The sequence below is a fragment of the Pterocles gutturalis genome, unplaced genomic scaffold, assembly GCF_000699245.1.
Source record: "Pterocles gutturalis isolate BGI_N339 unplaced genomic scaffold, ASM69924v1 scaffold18800, whole genome shotgun sequence".
Lineage (NCBI taxonomy): Eukaryota > Metazoa > Chordata > Aves > Pterocliformes > Pteroclidae > Pterocles > Pterocles gutturalis.
This window is the reverse complement of record NW_010143824.1, coordinates 1-20,783: the sequence shown is the minus strand read 5'-3', so window position 1 is coordinate 20,783 and position 20,783 is coordinate 1. Positions and strand designations below refer to the sequence as shown.

The 20,783-nt window shown below is 39.6% G+C and overlaps 2 protein-coding genes across 2 annotated transcripts; one reads left to right on the top strand and one right to left on the bottom strand.

Annotated features, from left to right (window-relative positions):
* The first annotated feature begins 170 nt into the window (after positions 1–170).
* LOC104459817 (probable acyl-CoA dehydrogenase 6) lies at positions 171–15,975 on the top strand. Its single transcript, XM_010084879.1, has 5 exons — positions 171–282; positions 4,721–4,894; positions 11,212–11,373; positions 11,532–11,670; positions 15,864–15,975. Exons 1-5 carry the CDS (start codon positions 171–173, stop codon positions 15,973–15,975), a joined length of 699 nt encoding a protein of 232 aa, XP_010083181.1.
* A 4,181-nt stretch (positions 15,976–20,156) lies between these two features.
* LOC104470081 (BET1 homolog) lies at positions 20,157–20,312 on the bottom strand (the record flags this gene model as incomplete). The annotated part of the gene is made up of 1 exon (XM_010084878.1): positions 20,157–20,312. A coding segment is annotated over one exon (156 nt), but the record flags the coding sequence as incomplete, so codon positions are not given.
* Positions 20,313–20,783: the final 471 nt, after the last annotated feature.

The window sequence follows — 20,783 nt, the reverse complement described above, 5'->3', positions numbered from 1 at the left end:
TATAATAATGTATATTAATGTGTTTATATATTGATATAAATATTAAAAACTATGGCATTTATATTCATTTAATTCAAAGTATTTTATTTAGAAAATATGTCATTATCAGCATTTCGAGTGTTGTAGGGACACCACCATGGCAGTGAAATGAAGGTCTATATGTTCACCTAATGAATCAGACTGAGAACAAAACCCAGGTCTCCAATGTTGCAAAAGAGGGTGATGAGAGCTACTTAAGGGAATATCTTGCAAGTGAATTTCGGTATGGAGTAAGTCAAGCAAGTAAGTGAGTTGCCTTGGGAATTAAGCAAGTTCTGAGCAGGTTGTGACTTTCTACAACCTCTGCTCCTGCAAGACAGGCTTTGAATGGGAGCTTACAGAAGATGGACCTGAGCTGCTTCACTAGTTGTTGAGTTTGTCCATATTGATAAGTCCTGAGCAAATGTGTAACTCACAGCCAGAATCTCCCTGAATTTCCAGGCAAACTCATTTATCAACCATCTGTGTGAAGTCCTCTGTGTGATTTTTCATAAAAGGGTCAGAGTGTAAGTGCAATACTACTTCTCTGAGATCAGTTTTCCAAAAACAGCAAAGCAGACAACCCACTGTTAGAGGCAGATCAAATATACAGAAATTGACTTGGCGGCCTTCGTCTACTTTGCTTACTGCAAAAAGACATGCAAGTCATTGTAGCCTTGGGGTGGGGGGGAGGGGGTGTTGTTAGGTCACATATCCTATACGCAGACCCACTTTACCTGCAGTAAATAGATTTGGAGTAGAAAAATTGCCTGGGTCATCTGAAGCTAATCTGCAGAGGTATAGAAGTCTTCCTAGAAACAAAAATTGCACTCCTCAAAGTGTATGTGCTTTCATTCTTCCACCTGATACAGATATCAACCTCCAAAAGGGTCACTGTACCAATACCGGTGACCCTTTGAAATGATGTCTTAAGAAGTTGATTGTGCTCAGTTGGTGGGTCATATTGGAAAGGAGATTTTTCAGGAAGACAGAGAGGAAAAGCATGAAAAGTCTGCCATTTGACACAGATGGGAGGAGGAAGCTCGAGCTGTTTTGACACATCCTAAGGATGTCTGTCTGCCAAAGATTGTGCTCCTTAAGGGCAGCAGACTGAGACTGTATGGGAAGTGTCTGGAGGACATCACTGAATGATGCGCTATCAAGTGTCTGTAGGTAGATGTATGTGTGTCAAAGCTCAAGAACGAGTGTGTTATCTCTGATTAACTGCTGCAGTCATCAGCCTATATGGCAGAGGAAGGAAGGAATCCATGGCACAGTGGTAGCTTATTCTTTGCAGGAAGCTGGAAGACATGGGAGACTAGTCCAGCGTTTTTCACCAAAATCTCAATTGTTTCATGCTTGTATAATGTGGTGATTAAAAAATAAAAGAAAAAAGTTGCCAAGTCTGAAGGCAAATTAGTAACTTCAGCAGCTGGTAGTTTGTTGGAGATATGAGGTGGGATTTGCTTCTTCTAATTTTTGGTGTGTACAGTCTCTACTCTGGAGTGAAGCAAATTACGGTCTAGGTTTGACAGACCCTGATGAATACATCTCTCATAAAGGGAATTTTGATAACTGCAGTGTGGATTCACAGTAGATACTCAATCAGGTGAATACTCCTCATACGAATGATGTCTTAAAAAAGCTGAAATTCTCATATGATGAAAGAGAATCTGACAAGTTGTAAAATGTCTGTTTGTAAGACATAGACAAAAGGCTTGCAGCCCTAATCTGGTAACTATGTGCACTGGTTTGTCCTCTGAGTCCTCAGATAGCACTAGGGTAAATTGTGAGGAGGAGATAATAAAGAGAAGAGCATCCAGGAAAGGGGAAAGAGCATGTTTCTCAGGTTGCAATTTAAAATATGTCTCTTTCCATTTGTAATGGCACTAAATGGTGTCAGGGACAGCAACTGCCTTTCTCTCAAAATAGAATATAGGAAATAGATTGTCAGAAGGCTGGAAGAGTGGGAGAAAATGAAAAATCAAGGATGCCTGGGAAGAACTGCCCAGGAGGAGCTAAAGCAATCCATCTCAGTGATATTGGTGCAAGTAGCACACAAATGGCTCTGTTAGTGATTTTAGTAAGTCAAGCACTTTGCCTTGCTAGATTGAGATTTGTGTGTTATTGGATGGCTTGTGATTTATTTAATACAGACAAACTCTAGGAGTTATCAAGGCAGATGATATTTTCTGATGGTGGTAATTTTTAGTGTGTAGTACCCCTTACGAAGAGAATGAAGATAATTAAACTAAGTAAAGGAAGATTTTTGATGCCCATATTGTAGCCAAAGAGACGATTATGTGTCATTGTCTTCACGAGAGAGAAAATGTAAAGTATGTGCTAGCAACAGAGGGGGCACTACATGAGGCTGATGCAGTTTGGCCTCCTTCTGGATGAGAAACATGGAGTAATCTAAGAGCAAGAGAAACCAGTAAGGCACAACAAAGCGGGGATGCTGCTGGATTCGGGAAATGTGAACATACAATCCAATGTGGAAGAAGCACAAATAGAAATCATTAACACATTCAGCTCCTCTAACCAAACTGTTAAGGGGTTTCTTCAGTAGTTGTTGCAGTATGTGGATCTGGTTTAGCAATATTGATTGATTTAGCAATTTAAAGAACTGGCTGCAGTTGTACTATTTCCAGCAGAGTCTTTAGTAAACCACCCACTAACAAGAGAAGGAAGCCCATCTTCACATGGGTGAGGAGCAGTGATTGCACAAAAGCATCTGGGAGTAGACTGAAGGCATGATCTCTGAGACTGTCAAAGAAACCAAGCAGTAATATTCCGATGGGAAAAGATGTTCCAGAAATCATTTGGGCCTGTAAGTGGTTCAGTGTGTGTTTGTTTAACTCTGATTTTAATACAGAAACAAACCACAGATGCTTTTTTTGGCATGACTGGCTGCAAATTTATGGATAATTTTCAATCCAAGAGTCAAAAATTTTTATACAGCTGTCCTGATTTTCTTCCTACGTTGAACACATATCAAAGCAAGTATTTCTAACACATAATCTGTTTATAGATTTGCTGATGGAGAAAAAATTTGAGTGGAAGATGTGGAAGTCTATGTGGACTATATTCTGAGAGCAGTCTTGGCATTTGGAAACAGTGCCAGTGTTTCATCTCTGCTGAGAGACGAAACTTTCCATAACCTTATTCAATGCAGCTGGAGAGAGTGAATTTGAAGGAAATGACTGCCAGCTTCATCTGCCTGCAAAACCAAAGTAATTGTCACGTGGCTGAAGGTATCCTGTCAGTAGAAGTAGAGATGTCTGTATTATTTCAGAAAGAGATGTTCACTGAAAGCCATGAAGGATAGCAAGGTACAAACAAGTACAGAAATGGACCACAACAATCTGTGCAGTGACCAACTCCTACTAAGCCATATTAGAGAGTAATAGAGGATTGGAAAAAAAATAGAATAAAAGAAAAATATTACCACAATACTATGTGGTAGTATGTGGGTAGTAAAATGTTTGGTTTTCTGCAAAGACATACATGCTGATTTGGAGGACTTTTTTTACGTATATTGGCTTGGCAGATGTAATCAGGATGATTTGGACAAATCTTCATAGCTGGTTGTTGGCCTCAGTTTACCTCTAAAACATTATTGACTTCCATCCTGAATATTCCCATTAGCCCCAGAGCAACAAGGAGGTGAAACTGAAGACAAGGGAGTTGCTGCAAAAAATCAGTGGATGTCTGTTGAACTCTCATGGCACAGTGGTAAGCCATGCTTGTATCTGAACCATAGCAAGAAAGAACTTGCGGTTAGGAAGAAACAAACAACAGGTATGAGTCCTACCTGGTGTGCCTAGGGAGGTGAAGTCTTATGTAGACAAACCTGAAGGTACCAAGTTCATCTCCAACAGACTATTGCCCATGCGGTCAGAGTCAGTGCTGTGCAGGGAGGTCTGTGGGGAAGCAAACCCTCTTCACAAGAATGTCCACAGGAAAATTCAGACAAATGAATTGTGACCATTATGAACCCTCTGTGACTACTTAGATTAATTAAACAATATTTTGTAAGCTATCATAAAATACATAGTTTTAACAAAATTTGGAGTTGATATGGATTGTTGTGTGTTTGTAGCATTTATGAATGTGAGTCTAACCTTTTAATTCTTAGGAAAAAGCGGCGTGATTACAAGCTCTCTCTTCTACAGGTACCAGAAAAGATCAGAATAGGCTAGAAAGGTGAAGATAAATATGGAAGAGAGGGAAGGAAGAGGATTTCCAGGAGCAGAAATTCTCTAGTTGCAGCTTAAAACATAGCTTGTTAAATGTTTCTTTATTATTTCACTGCAGTGCAGGCACAAAGAAAATACTGCTAAATGGAATTCCAGCATTTTAATATAGTGCACTAAAATCAAACCTAAGCAAATAAATATTGCAGTTTCAAGATGTGCATGAAGTAAGATTATTACTACTAGTACACAATTATTATTTGGAGACATAATGAAAAGTGGGACCTTTACAATTGCAACTTCTGGTTTGCTGGTTAAATAAAATGGAAAAACGCTTAAAAGTAGGATAATGGGCTATTTTACTCTTAAATTCCAGAATACTGTTTTGCTGTAGTCTTGGCACATACCTTCACATCTGCAAACTTCGCTTTCTTAAAATGCTGTACTTGTATTGTACACAGTGCTTCTATTTTTTGTGGCCCTTCTAATATCCCTTTCTTCTTCAGGGGTTCATGTTGCTAAAAAGATAGACAAACTAGGCATGAGGTCATCAGACACAGCTCAGATCTTTTTCAAAGATGTAAGGGTCCCCAGCAAAAACCTCATCGGTGAGGAAGGAAAGGGTTTTACGTATCAGATGTTACAATTCCAAGAAGAGCGGCTGTGGGGAGTGGCCACTGGTAGTTCATCATTTGTGCTTCTAGGGCCAGGCAGGGACACAGGGGTCACCCTTTGCATGACTAACAGCACTTTCCTTTTATTGCAAATTGCAATGACCTCTTACAGTCTGTGAAATCTGTGATTGCCTGGATACAATCAACCTTCCCTTTCTGTAGGAAAACTTGAAATAGAAAATATTTTGTGAGGCATCAGAGAGGTTGGTTTTGCCTTGTTTCTTTTTCTTGGTCCTTTTCTGCTGATAAGAAAATATGGCATCGTGTTACATCTGCTACAAAGATAGCACAAAGGCTATCAAAATACTGACATAAAATAGAAGGACGATGACTCTTCCTGTAGTACAGTAAGCTATGAAGTTTATCCTGGATTTCAGAAAATTAACAGTAGCTGTGTAAAGAAGTGGCTCTTACAGGATATAAGAGCTTTGTTTTGGAGATCTGTTTTACCTCTGTACACTGTGGACAGAAGTGGTACAGCACCAAATTCCTTTCCCTGAAGTTAAGCTGTCACAGAGTTCCTGTTACTCGGAACTCCGGCCGTACTCGCATCTGCATATTTGAGTTACACAGATTCTGGATATGCCAGGTAACCAGATACAAGTCTGGATTGTTTATTTTCAGCCTCCCAACCTCTGCCCCCCCACCCCACCCCACAGTGTTAGTTTCTTCAACTTAAATATAATGCAGTTCACTGTAGGAAGATTGGTCCTCTTTAAATTTTAGGGGTTTTGAACCAATCTCATCGTGTTTGTGCTCCTGGGCATTCCCCATCTGTTACTGTTTGTGTGTGGCTGCGAAATTAGGAACTCTAAGAAGTGATGTTTTGATTCAGTGAACAAATAAAAAAAATCACTCCCTGTTGTGGATTGATGCCAGACCAAATAGTTTGGAGTTCAAATGCTTTAAAAAATCTTTGGTTTGGGCCAAAATTCAGCCTGAGATAAATAGTAAATGTGAGAGTAGTTTTAGCAAAGCGCAGGAGGTTAGACTTGGAAGGGATGTCACTTCAGGCTCAGGCAAGGAGACATGGTCCTACTGCTGGGGCTTCTTTAGTCAAGGCATACACAGACTGCAAAGAGGTGCATCGTGCAGTTTTATACTCAGTTTGAAGTCTAAGTTAGGCAAAAAATCAGAAACTCTGGGCCACAGAGATTCTCTGCAGGCAGCAGAGTAGCCTATGGTGTTAGTCATGCCCTAGGCAAAAGTGACGCACACTGACAGCATCAGAACACAAATCCTGGCAGGTTAGATCACTCTTGTTAAAACCACTAGCAGTTTGGTACTGTCCAGTCTTGCACAACCACCAGGCAGTTACCGTGCTCTGCCAGGAAGCGGGACACCAGGTTTCAGTTCTCCTTTTTCCCCAGAACAACACGACGGGAGCAGGCGAACCCTTGCCCTGGCTGAGCAGTCTGGGAAGGGCACCTTTGCCTCCCCCACCATGGCCAGGCAGGGGCCAGCAGGGAAGAGCCTTGGAGCTCATCAAGGGAGGGGGAGCTGCCTCCTACAGCATAGTGAACGGTGTGTTACACCTTGCTGGGCCTCCTGCTTTTGCTTTTGTCCACTATCTGATATAAAATGCATGAAAACACTGGGAGCAGGGACAAAACCCATGGTTTGGGCCAAGTTGCAAACTTCAGAGGTAGCCAGTTGTGGTAAACAAGAAAAAAGAGTAACCGATGGTCCTAAGGGAGCCAGGTACTTGACGGATCTGTTTTGTTACACCATGACATCTCGCTGTTAGCTTCCAGTCCTGCAAATGGTTTTACATGTGTTCAACCACAAGTGTTTTGCTGAAGGTGGACATGTGCAAAACTGTGTAAATGCCTTCAGTAGTTTTGTGATTAGGTCTGCATGTGTAATCCTAGTCCTCACTTCTGGCCCTGGGAAGGACATTTCTGTACCTTCCCAGTTCACAACTATTCATGTAACATTGAAAATCACCAGTCTGCCTTTAAACACTTTAGGGACCAGTCAGGGCATCCTCACTTGCACTGCTTCCTGAAACTTGGAAAATTCACTGCTGTTCTTTTCTTTCTTTCCTTTTTTGGGGTTGTTCCATTGGGGGTGGGAGTGTTTTGTTTGGTTCTTTTTAGGTGTTTTTAGTATCATGTGCTTCAGCCTTCTCTCTGTTTATTAACTATCTTCTTTGTAGACAGATTTCAGAATGTGTGTAGAGATTTTCCTTCCTTCTTCACCTTCTTTTTTTTTTTCCCCCTTTTAAAACGCCCCTCAGTTCAAGAGGGACAGGGAACTGCTGGAGAGAGTCCAGCGCAGAGCCACAAAGATGATTAAGGGAATGGAGCATCTCCCTTATGAGGAAAGGCTGAGGGAGCTGGGTCTCTTTAGCCTGGAAAAGAGGAGACTGAGGGGTGACCTAATTAATGTTTATAAATACGTGAAGGGTGAGTGTCAGGAGGATGGAGCCAGGCTCTTCTCTGTGACATCTAGTGATAGGACAAGGGGCAATGGGTTCAAGCTGGAACATAGGAGGTTCCGCTTGAGTATGAGGAAAAACTTCTTTACAGTGAGGGTGCCAGAGCACTGGAACAGGCTGCCCAGAGAGGTTGTGGAGTCTCCTTCTCTGGAGACATTCAAAGCCCGCCTGGATGCGTTCTTGTGTGATCTGATCTAGGTGTCCTGCTCCGGCAGGGGGATTGGACTAGATGATCTTTCGAGGTCCCTTCCAATCTCTAACATTCTGTGATTCTGTGATTCTGTGAATTTTGAGTTGAACAGGTTTAAAATATAAATGCAAAACTAATTTCTATTTCTCCCATGTTGTGACACTCTGTAAACACTGTCCATTTTTGGACCTGTTGCATTGATCACAGGAAAAGAATGTTGCTATGGCAAGAAAGCAAACAGGTTTTTTTCTGAATTGCTTAACTTGGAGGCAAAGAGGGAGTTCAGTGTGCATGAGAGAGCAGAATGGCACTTTTCTAATTACTTCTATCTGCTCCTGTAGTCTCAGTTTTATGAGCACCATTGAGTCATGGCCAGTAAGCAGGATGACAGATCCTTTTGCATGGGCAATGCACGTCTTTTAAGAGACAGATTGCTCAGCTTGGAGCTCACTGTACATCTCACTAGAGAGTGATCAGCCAGAGACTAAGAAAAATATATTAATTTCCCTTTGTTTTGAGAGGAGATGTAGCAAGGCAAAATGTGTTTACAGTGAGCAGAAGTCAAGTGGAAAAATCTAAGTTGGATGGAGGTACAGGGAAAAGATTATTCTGCATCTGGCAACTTCAAGCACTTTCACAATTCTCAGCTGTACGATAGACCATGCCTTCCTTAGGCTGCGCCAGAGTGACATTTCGTGCATGTGCTGTCAGTTGAAACCTGTGGGGCCAAGTTTGTCTGAAGATGTGGAGAACATTATATGACAAAAGAGGAAACAAATACATAGGGGAAAAAAAAGTTCAGAGAGAAAATTAGTTTCACGTTAAGAATGGCATTTCTCTGTACTTATATGACTGGTGAAGTATTGTGTGCTATTATGTTGTGCAAGGCTGTTGGCAGTCATGGTATTCACGACATGCTGCGTTATCGTCTGCTGCACAGATAAGTTTTGCCATGTTAGAGCTATGCTCATAGCTCCAAATACCTGTAGTCACAGCATCACAGAATGGTTTGAGTTGGAAGGGACATCTTTCACTAGATCAGGTTGCTCAAAACCCCATCAGACATGACCTTGAACACTTCCAGTGGTGGGGCATCCAAAGCTTCTCTGGGCAACCTGTTTCAGGATCTCAGCATCTTCATAATAAAGAATTTCTTAGAATCATAGAATGGTTTGCGTTAGAAAGGACCTTAAAGTTCATTTAGTTCCAAGCCCAAAACATTCTTCCTTATGTTCAATGTAAATCTACCCTCTTTCAGGTTAAAACTGGTGCCCCTGTCCTGTCTGTCCTGTCACTACATCCTCTGGTAAAAAGTCTCTCTTGGTCTTTCTTATAAGCTCCTTTCATATATTGAAAGGCTGCAACAAGGTCTCCCCAGAGCATTGTCTTCTCCAGGGTGAACCCCAACTCTCTCAGCCTGTCCTCACAGGGGAGGTGCTCCAGCCCTCTGACCATTTTTGTGGCCCTCTTCTGGACTCGCTGTAACAGGTCCCTGTCCTTCCTGTGCTGAAGGACTCCAGAGCTGGACACAGTACTCCAGGTGGAGTCTCATGAGAGCAGAGTAGAGAGGGAGGATCACCTCCCTTGACCTGCTGGTGACACGTCTTTCCATGCAGTCCAGGACTGTCCTTAGAAGATTTCCTCTGTTTATTTCTGTGTGCAAATAGAAGTTCCAGGAAAAAGCAGAAGGGCAGTGATGGCAGCTGAGGAAACAGGAGGATGGATCAGCGGAGCCATGGGGCAGGAAGGAGGCAGTGAAGCAGAGATGCGGACACTGAGAGAGGAGTCTTCTCAGGCACCCCACTCCTAGCCCTGATGCATGGTGATAGCCTGAGTAGGATGGGCTAAAACCCTTTCATGAACTTCAGCCTTTTGGCAAGCAGGACCTAAACAGGTGCTGTTCTGTTCCTCCCACCCAGTCCTGCTCCTGCCTCCTCTTTGCTGTTGCCCATCTCTTCTTTCTCTGGTGCTGGATGCTGAGAACCACAAGAGTCATGCTGGAGCACCTTGCTCTGATAGACCAACACAAGACTAATCCCTTGTCTTTATCCCTCCTATATCCCTTCTGCTCTCCTAGCACTGGCAGGTACTGTAGATTTTCCCTCCCAGCAGCTAGTGTTTAGTTTTCCTCACAGCAGCTCAGACTCAGCTGTATGCTTCCCAGGTATCAATTTGGGAGCAAGGGATGAGAGGTACCTGGACACTTCTCGCTCTTTCTGTAGCATCTCTCAAGCTGGAGACTATAGATGTACAAATGTAAACGCTGTTAGTAGTGTACATGTTACAGTGTTGTGTTACATGGTCATCTGGAAGAACAGGGATGTTCCTTCTGTACAAGAGATATCCCTGAAAAGAGCAGTTTATTTTCTGGTCCAGAAAACCAGTATTAGGAATGAGAAAAGCTGATCACCCTGTGGAATATGGGGAGAGCATATGGAAAAAAAGTGCTCTGTGGAAGAGCTGGTGAATGATTGTGGCAGGGGGCAACCGGTGGGCTGCAAAGTCTGCATATAAAAGCAATATAGGGATGAAATTTAAACAGAGGTGATCTTAAAAGTTATGTAAAAAGGAATATGGAAGCATACCAGTCTTCTCTAAGGAACTGTCATGTGAGTAACTGGAGACTACTATACAATAGTAGTCCAAAGTTTGGTTGTATTTTGCATTTCAGATTTTTGAGGTGTAGATTCTACATAGAGATGGATGTGCATATGCATATTTTGAAAAGAGAAAACGTGACCCTTCTCATGCAGATCGATTTGTGAACTCTCTCCTTCTTCCTACTGCTTGCCACAGTGACATGGGTCCACATTTGCCAAACAAAATTTTCCACAAATTCAGCACCTGGTGTTATCCTAGCTAAGCTGCAAGAAACCATAGCCTAGCCCTTCGCTTCAAGTCTGGTTTGCCTTAGAAAACAAACTTCTCCCTTTTCTTCCTGTTTAAAACAGAGTCTCTCTAAGTTTGCTCAAAAGTAGCAGCGAACTAGTTCTCTTGTTTTAAAGCAGTGTCTCCTATCTCTCTCACCTGTCTTCCAGCAGTATCCTCTTTTGATTCTGTTTCCATTAGAAGCACTGTTTAGCATTTACTAAAAGTGGGTGTGAATCTTAATGGTTTTCCCATTCCTTTCTATGCTGGAATCTGATCACACAATGCAGAGGTAGTAAGCAGTCTGTTCATGTTCTCTGATCTCTGAACAGGTTTCTGCTTTCTTCCTGAAAGTTTCCTTGAATTTACATCTCTACAGCATTCCTCAGCCAGCACACTGTCTGCTTTCAGATTTTCTTTCGGGATTGTAACAGACCTTCAGGACACAGGTAGCATGGAAAGCAGGAGTTGCCACAAGCTTTTACGAGGGCCCCAAATGAGGCATGAAGGTTAGAGTTTACATACTTGTCATTACACACTGATCTCTGACTTTTCTTCCTTACTCTCTCCCTCTCCTCCAAGTTTTGGCAGTTGGGGGTCAGGTGAAATAGGGATAAAAAAAAAATCTGTCTTCAAGGTACAAGGAAATATCAGACCTTTTTAAGAACTGAAACTCTGCACCCAAACTGAGCACATGGAATAATTTTCTATAGAAAACCTTGTGTATTGTTTGTACAATGTGAAAAAAAACACCCTTTTTCAACAAGAAAAGAAACAACAGATCTGGGTAAAACAATGACTTGTTCTGTGCTTTGCTTCTTCAAGTCCTGACATCACTGAAAACCATAATAGAAGAAACTATTGACTACATTCGCCAGCGAAAAATGTTCAACCAGTCTGTCCTGCAGAACCAAGCCGTGCACTTCCGCCTGGCTGAGCTGGCGACTGAGGTGGAGCTCCTTCGCTCGCTGCTGTACCGCACTGTTGGTGAGCTCCCACACCTGCCTGCCCAGGTGTGCTTCTCATCATGCAAAGAACATTGTCAGGCTGAGGGAGCACGGGGAGGTGGCTGCCAGAGAGAGAGGCAGGCTGTGATCAGTGACTGTGTGCATAACTCCGCTTTTTTTTTTTTTTTTTTTTTTTAGCTCTCTATGTGGAAGGCAACGATGTGACTATGGCTAAGCTAAAGGCAGGTTGTCTGGCCCGTGAAGTGACGGATAGCTGTCTCCAGTTTTGGGGAGGAATGGGATTCATCAGCGAGGTTCTGGTGAGCAGGTTTTACAGGTAAGCAAGTGAGTGGTGAAGACAGGAAATGTCTTTACTGAAATTTGGCCTATGAAATGTCCTGCCAAAAAAAGATCGCCATGTGAAAAGGGAACGAGCTCCTAATTGGTGTGAATGGTATTGTTCCACTGAAAGGCATATCATTGTTGTACGTTGTGGGTGCAAGGGCATCCACAGTCCCATTGACGTTGTGGTGACATGTGTGTGTCAGGATGTAGGCTGACTGTTCCTTTGCCAACTCTCAACCTTGTATTACAACTGTGTAGTTGGAACTACCCACAGATTAGCTTGAATGTCAGGTGAAAGAAGTAAACTACTTGTTTTCCCCAACAGTCTTCTTGCCAGATGACAATAGGACAAGGAGAAAAAGGGGAAGCCTACCAACAAGTGATTTATTTTTCCTCTTTGCTCTTTGCTTGTAATCTTGATTAAAGGAGCAGAACGAAAACAAAACATAAGCTGTCTTCCAAAACCAATGAAAATCAGCTTTATCTCTTTCCCCAAATATATGTGTGAAACTGGAGTTCAGCATTAGGCTCCTGCAGTAATGCTTTGTGATAGCAGGCTCCACCTGATCCATCATACCAGATACCATGTGAGACGTACGAGAGATGTAGCATTTTCCAGCAAGTTGTTAGATCATTAAAACGGTACAGAGGCCTTTTTGCAAATGAATTAAGTCCCATCAAATTTTACCATATACCTACTTAGAGAAAAATTCTCTCTAAGCAAACAGTTTTCTTGTCAGCTGTTAGGAAAATTATGGCCCCAGTGTCTTATATTCTGTAGAAGGACCAAAATGGAACTTGCATTTTCTTGCAATAAGATATTTCAGTTCAGCCCTTATATATGGGATACCTAAGCAAAGGTTATCAAAATTGGTAGTTCAGTTGAAAGTTTTGGTAAATGCATCTGTGTAATGTGAGAAGAGAACACTTTAAAAAAAGCTTGTTTCTTCTTGGTGCATTGAGTTACTTTTCCTATTTCTAACAGCATTTTATGAACAACAATGCCATTGTGGTAGGTCAGAAGGATCCTCAACCTTTTTTGACATGTAGATTCCTGAAATTTTCTGGTCAAGGTGCAGACAACTGTATGGTGGTGGTTTTAAGCCAGCTGTCAATATGATGGGTTTTCTTAGCCAATGGTCCCTGGTGACGCAGCTGTTGAAAGCTACTGCAGTAGGCACTTGGAATAAAATGAATCGTTGTCTTGGAGCACTTACTGTCAATGCAGTAATGTGTATAGATTAATGTGTATGTGCTTTTATATAGCTTTGATTTGTCTTTAGATTTTGTACCCCAGTATATTATTGCTAACTGTGGGCAGGGCTTTTCTGTGTGCATTCCAGAGTGGTTTCTAAGTACATCAGCACAGTCACATTTTTCTTTGAGAAGAAATCCAGAGTACTTCCTATCGGTGTAAACTGTGTCAGCTGGCTAAAGAAACATATCTTTCTGCTTCTAGAATAAACATTATAAATTAGACTAAAGGTGGTGTGATTTCTATACTCTAAAATTTTCTGTGAATCAGTAAAATTCCATCATTAAGTAATCATAAGCTGCAGGAAGGGAGAAGCAGAGTATTACCTAAATAAACAATTACAGGTTCAAGTCAGAATTTTGTTAATCTGTAATGATAAGCAAATCAACAACTTTCTAAAACTGTTATTTTCTTTACAGCACTCTGAGTAACCATTCACGCCACTGTGATATTTGTCAAGTAGCAAGCAGCATAACTGCATGGCGTGACATCCAGTCATAATATACGAAGACTTTTGTAGCATAATCCTTACCAAGTTTCCCAGGAAATATTAGTCTTCGACACAAGTCAGGCTGTTACTCCTCAAAGAGCACATAGCATAATGCACGGTTAGTGTGTGAAAGCTTTGAATTTTAGTTATTGATGCTGGTGGGGAGATAATAAACAGACCCAGCACAAAATTGCCTGCCAAATTACTTTATTCACATCTGTCATTTTAATCATTAGTCTTTTAAACTTCGTAGACCACGTGACTTTTCTAAAGTGCAGTATTCTCTAGAAGGCATAAAGATAGCTGTTTCACCATGTCGATGCCTATACTGGGCTGAATTTATGTATGTTAATGTCTCATTTTCAATTGTAGTGATTCTGAGAAGGAAGAACGGGTTTGAAAAAAAAATTTGAGCCCAAATATCAAAGGGTTTAATAGAACAATACAAGCCAATGTAAAAAACAATAAGAGTGGACTTTCCAGACTTTACCCTACTCGCAGGATTCAGGAGGAGAGAGACAGATTGGAGCTGTGTGTGTTTGTTTTTCTCTCTCCTGTGTGAAATGCCTGAAAGACATTGTGACTTCAGAAAAATAAATTTTTGAACAAATCCACCATCTATATGAAAACCCAAGGTTGTGGGAGATCAGAGGGAGGAAAACTTTTTATAGCAAGTATATTGCAATTTTGCAGACTTCATAACATGATTTTTAAAAAATGTCAGGTAGTGTTCTACATATTTTAATAGTAATTATGTACACCAGTTGTTATAGGAATAACATGTCTGGCCTTCTTACAAAAGTTTGTTTGTTTTTAAATTGTGTCTCAGTACTAAACACTGTGTCTAACTGCTGCCAGTTCTTACAGGTTTTAGTCTTGTGGGGTGTGATGGGGAGAATGCTATGACTTCTTTACTTGCTGCATTGTGAAAGACTCGAGAAAGTAATAGTGAAAAATATTGATTACTCATCTGAAATAGTGTAAATAGGATTGCAAATGCACATAGCTGCAGAAGAAAACATTTTTTTCCCCTCATCTGTCACCTAGGTATTGCAATATGAAGTTTTATTTGTAATTAAGGACGGTTAAAAATCAAACTTCTATATAGTTTTAAGTGGAAATTTTTCAAAAATGCATTTCCTTCTAAATTATGTTTTTATATTGCTCACATTTAAAAAGTCAGTTGAAATATTTTATTCAGTTTCATTCTGTATTTCATTTATGTTCTTTCATTCTTTACAAAGCATGTCTAAACTAGAACGAGTAGACAATTCTTTTGTTAATCAGTCTCTGTCATTATCACAATTTACGGTTGCACTAAACAAAAGAAAACCCACCAATTTCTGCTGACAAAAACAATTTGTTTTGAAGTCAGTAGCTGACTGTTGGGACAAGACTTAATAACGATTCATCAGTGATCTGTCAAAACAAATATGTAGCTTCAACTTTTCTGTGCAGAAGTTTTGAGGCAGATGTTGGTGGGGAATCTTCAGGCCACTGAACTATGCAGAGGTACTTTAGCAGAACTATGGTGTTTTGATGGTTTTTTTTTTTTCTTCTCCCCAAAGGGGAAAGGAAATTTGTGAAGAAAATTGCTTAAGGTGCAGTAGTTGGCAATCTGGCTAGCACACTGAACAATATTAATATGGATTGTGCTAGGTCTCACATAGCCATCAGGGAGACCAGGATGCTTGTTGGTTAAAAAACTTCCATTAAAATGTACTTGCTCCATACAGTTCTCCAATACCTCATGTACCAATTGACTAATATCTTACCACACAGTTAAGCAAAGTTAAGTGCCGAAACACTTTCTGCTGCTGGCCCTCAAAATGCTTCCTCCCCTCCTAAAATTCACCTGCAGGCTTAGGTACCTACAGCTTTGGCAAAGGAACAGCAGGGATGTTGTGGGAGGTATTGCAGACCATCTCACCAGGAGGAGACAGCGGATGAGGTTGTTCTGCAGACAACTGCCATTTAGTATGTAATATGTAGGTAGTGTGAGCAGGCAGTCCAGCGGAAAACCCTGGGAAGAGCCTGTGATGCTCTATATGCCAGTGCAAAGTGACAAGACCTAACCCGAAGCCTGTATGGAGTTCAGCTGCAGGAGGTCTGGCTGGGCTTAAGCAGGGGCAGTTGTATGCTAGAGGACGTTTTAACATATTTAAAGATCAAAACACAGTGTTATGCCAAGTTAAGGTTATTTTTGAAAGAATCAGAAAATTGAATGTCACAAATTACATCTTATGTCTTTTGATTTTGAATTAACAACATCCCTGTACACAACACATTTGTCCACACCATGTACGTACTTCTGTAAACAAGGAGTTTCAATGTAATAAAAGCAGCTCCATAATAAATACACAGCCAGTATGTACAGTTCTGTACTTGTTCCATCAGTATAGCATGCAAATGTTTAAATCTACGCTTTATATTTCTACAGAGACTGGAGATTAACATCAATAGTAAGTGGTACAGATGAAACCATGATTTCCATCATACACAAATACATGGAAACACTTCCAAGAAAGCGATATACCTCCACTCTTCCTTGAAAATTAAGCAAGCAAGAGCATGGCTTGTACCGCACACTGAAGGTAACAGCCTGTACATGTTTCAAGGGTAAAATGAGTAGAAAACATAACAGTAACTTTGCCAATGAACTGCTTATCAGGGTCTGTGACCATTATCATTCTACATGTTCTCCAGTACCAAATTTCTATTGATACAAAGCACTCTGAAAGCATGTGGCCTCCTGCAATTTTTTGCCTTTTTTTTGGTGAATTACTTTTTTTGAGGGGGAGTCTAATGATCTACACTAAGCACCCAGTCTTTTTTAATCACAGTACATCTACCTTTTAGGGCATCTAAGCCAACAGTTAAGAAATATAACCTCCATATGGATACAGCTATGATTTCCCGTGTAGCCTAATGTAATTCTAGTGTACCTTTGCTTTCAAGATCAATAATCGAGGCAAAAATTATTCCCTACCGTATTAAAATATTGGAATAGTGATTTTGCTCTCAATTGCAATACCTTCCCTGTCCTTCAATTTTAAAAAGTAATCATCAAAATGAGCTCTGTCATTTTTTCCAAGTGCACATCGACTTGTACTACACTCCATCATGGATGTTTGGTGGTGCACGTGGGAGTTGATTTTTATTTGTAGAATTCTACAAACAACTGTTTAACTGTATCTGAAGTTTTTGGAGGCCTGAACTTCAGCAGTAACGTATCATGTTTTGTGTATAATTATTAAAGACAAATATTTTTTAAAAACTCATGTTAATATGAAAACTGTGTGTTATTACTTAAGAAAGATGGTACAACTTATGTTATATGCCACAGTCACTTCTCCTGTAAAGCAGAAGCATATACTAAGTATTTTCAAACTTTGTGATTTGTTACAGAAAAAGTCTCACTGAAATATACCTCTGCTATGATAAGCATAAATTCTTAATTTGATCTTCTTTCTATCTTAAAGCTTCCTTCTGTATCAGCCATACCTTTAAAACCAACATCAGCAACAGCCATTTAGACTAGACACTAGGAAGAAATTTTTCCCCGTGAGGGTGGTGAGACACTGGAACAGGTTGCCCAGAGAAGCTGTGGATGCCCCATCCCTGGAGGTGTTCAAGGCCAGGCTGGATGAGGCTTTGAGCAACCTGGTCTAGTGGAGGGTGTCCCTGCCCATGGCAGGGGGGTTGGAACTTGATGATCTCTAATCTTTTTCCATCCCAAACCAATCTATGATTCTATGATTCAAGTCAGAAAAGTCAACCTGCCTTATTGTAAAAAAAAAAAAGCTTCAGTGGAACTTTTCTTGTAACCAACTGGATGCGTTAAAGCATTTTCTAAGGAATCTCCATGCTACTGTAAGGTTAACAGTTTGACAGTTAAAGAGATGATATTTTCTTTCAGCTGGAAATAATCTATATGGTTGGTAGGTAGAGTCTAAATTACATTAAATTAAGAAACACAATATATAAATATTGTGTAAACTATGTACCAGATTTCAAAACCACTAATAAAGGTAACTGGAGTATTCCTATGCAGCTGCTGCTAACCTCAACTTAGTAAAAGTACAATTAAATGCTACTAGTATTCTTCTATCATAGCCACTGCATAGCGTATTTTATTGTACAAGATCATACTATAGCATGCTGAAATGTTGCTATTTGTGAATTTTAAGGACTATCAGAGTAATACTTTTCTACTAGAAAATTACCAGTAAAGTGCAGATGCTGAGGAAAATTCTAAGGCTGCAATGCATCGTTGCCACCAATTGCCATTCCTCTTCCTGAAATATTCTCAAAGCAGTTCACCTTTACATAAGTCGCCCTGACCACTGTAAGCAAATTTGCAGGATTTCAGTTCCAATTTTAAAACTGAAAATTGACCTTTTACTGGAAGTGAAGAAAGCAAAATGTGTTACATCCTGTACTTGCTCCAAAAGTAAATCAATTACCTTTCAGTTCAGAAACTTCATGTTAAAAGCCTAACAGAGTTGTGTTTTAGTACTTAATTAAAACAAAACCCTTGTGTGTTTTCTAATAAACATAGAAAGTTCTTTGGAGGTTTCATATATTCCTTGTGTTTAAGCCTTCTCCCTGTTTCGCACCCTATGTAAACAACTACCAAAAATTGACACCTCTCTGTAAATGAAGAACCACAGAAAGGAAGACATAGGCTTAAGATTCCTCCCCGACCTCCTTTCCCCTCACTCCTCTGAATTTTGAAGAACTGGCAGGGGGAAGGGAGGTGGGGGGAGGGTGTTGAATGAAGAGAAGACCTAGTTCCCATTCTGCATTAATTACCTTCTAATCTGGTTTGACATTTAAAATTAAAATCTCGTCTGCTTTAAACATGAAGGATTGGTAAAAGATTTTTACCAGTATGTGCTCTGTCAAGTCTTACGGGACACTCTAGCAAATTTTTTAGAACAAAGACAGGCACTGTATCAGCCATATATCTAGCTGCATCCACACATTTTTCTACTTTTTACTAGGTAGTTAAACTTTCTCCATGTATTGGTATGTCAGATTGCTAAGAAAATAATGCCTAGCAATTTTTCAGACATCATGTTTAAGAGCCAGAAATATATTTCTAGAAGATGATCAACTATCAGGGGAGTGTGGTTGTCAAACAGAGAGGTCAGTAATTATCATCTCACTCACTGGGTACCTTGCACTCTGCTGTCTCACTAAAATTATACAAATGCATCAATTTCAGATGGCAAACTATATCCTATTGACTAGCTTTGGGAATGCTATACTTTTTTAACAAGCCTAGCAATTCTCATATAAAAACGACACATTATCCAGGTGTTAGTACTTAGATGTTCTGTTATTTGTAGTATTGTAGACCTTCTAACAGTCAAAAATTGAATCAGCTAGAAATATTTGAGCTTTAATTACTTTTACACATTCTGTTTAAGTGTTCTCTATTAGGTAAGTGATTTACATGTCACATATCCATCATATATGAAATGCAACATGAAGGAAATGTAGCATACACTTCTGTTTCTTTATGCTCCCCGCACAAGCATAGCCCTTTAAATGCAGCACCATTTCCAAAAAAATAATTTTTATTCTACAGTAGAAAAGAATGTATAAAACCAACAGTAGCTAGAATACTGCAGAACACTTTGTCAGCTTGTAATTAGCTATTAATGTCAACATTCTATACAGTATTTCTAGAAAAAGTTTTTCAAAAATTGTAGATACAATTTCAATATCTAGGAAACTTAATTTTTTGAATGTTAAACTCAGCAATGTGATAGCTTCAATTATTAGAAACTATTTGGTGAGCCAAAGCTGTCTTCAAAATAAAAAACCTTAGTATGACAGCACCTCCAATAGGTGCATCATAATATGCTTTAATATAAAATTCAAAATATCTCACCTTGTATTTCAGACATCATGCAGTGTAGATTCAGGGATCATCACAGATTGAAAAGTAAACATAGTAATGGTTAAAGTTCTAGTGATTCAATGGAATCATTACATTTTATATACTTTAAATATAAAGAAGATATTTGTACTGTGTCCATATTGGTGGATCCCAATGACCAAAGGCATTTGCTTCAAAAAGTAGATGTGTAAGCATTTGTCACATTGAAATAAAAAAAACCCCAAAAAACAATTTTAAGTAACTTCTCCCTAAAACACACAGTTTAAGCTATTTAAACACATATACTATCAGACCTATCCACAAAAATTAGTTTTGGGGGTACTACTATTACATTTGTTAGTTTCAGGCCAGCCTTTTAAAAATCCACTAATAAAACCAATTTAGAAAGATCCAAGTATTCTTCATCCTTTGCAACCAAGAAATTCCCGTATGCCTGAAACGGGAGCTCAAATTTAGAGCATGGCCCAGAATGAAACGCAGAATGAAAGAGAAAGTCTTGTAATTCTGCAATTACTTCACATCCAAACAACCGCTTTCTGGTTTTTTTTCAATCAATTCTAAAAACTATTTTCCTCTAAAAAAACAACCTATGGCTAGCAGTTTCTGCATATTTACAAATAATCCCCCCCAAAACAGAGGATGATGGGAAAAATTCTGATACATTAAGAAAACTATATATAACACTGCATTAATAGTTAATGCAATTTACAACAATTTCACTGTTTTTTTATCAACAGAATATGCCACTTCAGATCAATGTCTCCATTAATCAAGACTGCTTTATAGTTGAAATTACACAATTTAAACCGAAGGTAACATGCATCACCTCAGTTTAATAATCCAGTATATTACAAAAAAAACAAAAAAGGCAAAGAGCATCATATAGCATAATAGCTTTGTCTGGCTTCCTCTGGAGAGTGTTCTCAGTCTGCCCATAGTTGCACCTAGAAGTCCACCCGCAGATTCAAAATCATTATCCTACATTTAAAAACAAACAAACAAAACAAAAAACATGTTACTTTGAGAAAAAAAAGATTACCCCTAAAGCTTGCAAAGTATAGTTTTTCCTGTTTTCTCAAATTTTCCAAAATCAGAGGCAGTTTCTGAAAATTAACCAGGCAAAAACTTTTGCCCATTTACCCAGATGGATGCAAGCAAAAAAAGGTATTTCTGACTTCCTATTTTTTTGCTTCCCTCTTCTATTCTTAAATACATATAAATATAGAACTGCCTTTTTAATAATACTATACATTTGCTCATTGAAAACAAATACTTGCATCTGAAGCATAAAGACCGTGGTTGTACCTTGGAAGTAATGCATGTGCACATCTACCTTTCTGAACAGAGATATTGCTGCTGAATTAATCGCACTTTACAGTCAACAATAAACTGTCAACATTTTAATACAAATGTCATACTGAAAGAATCATAGAATGATTTGGGTTGGAA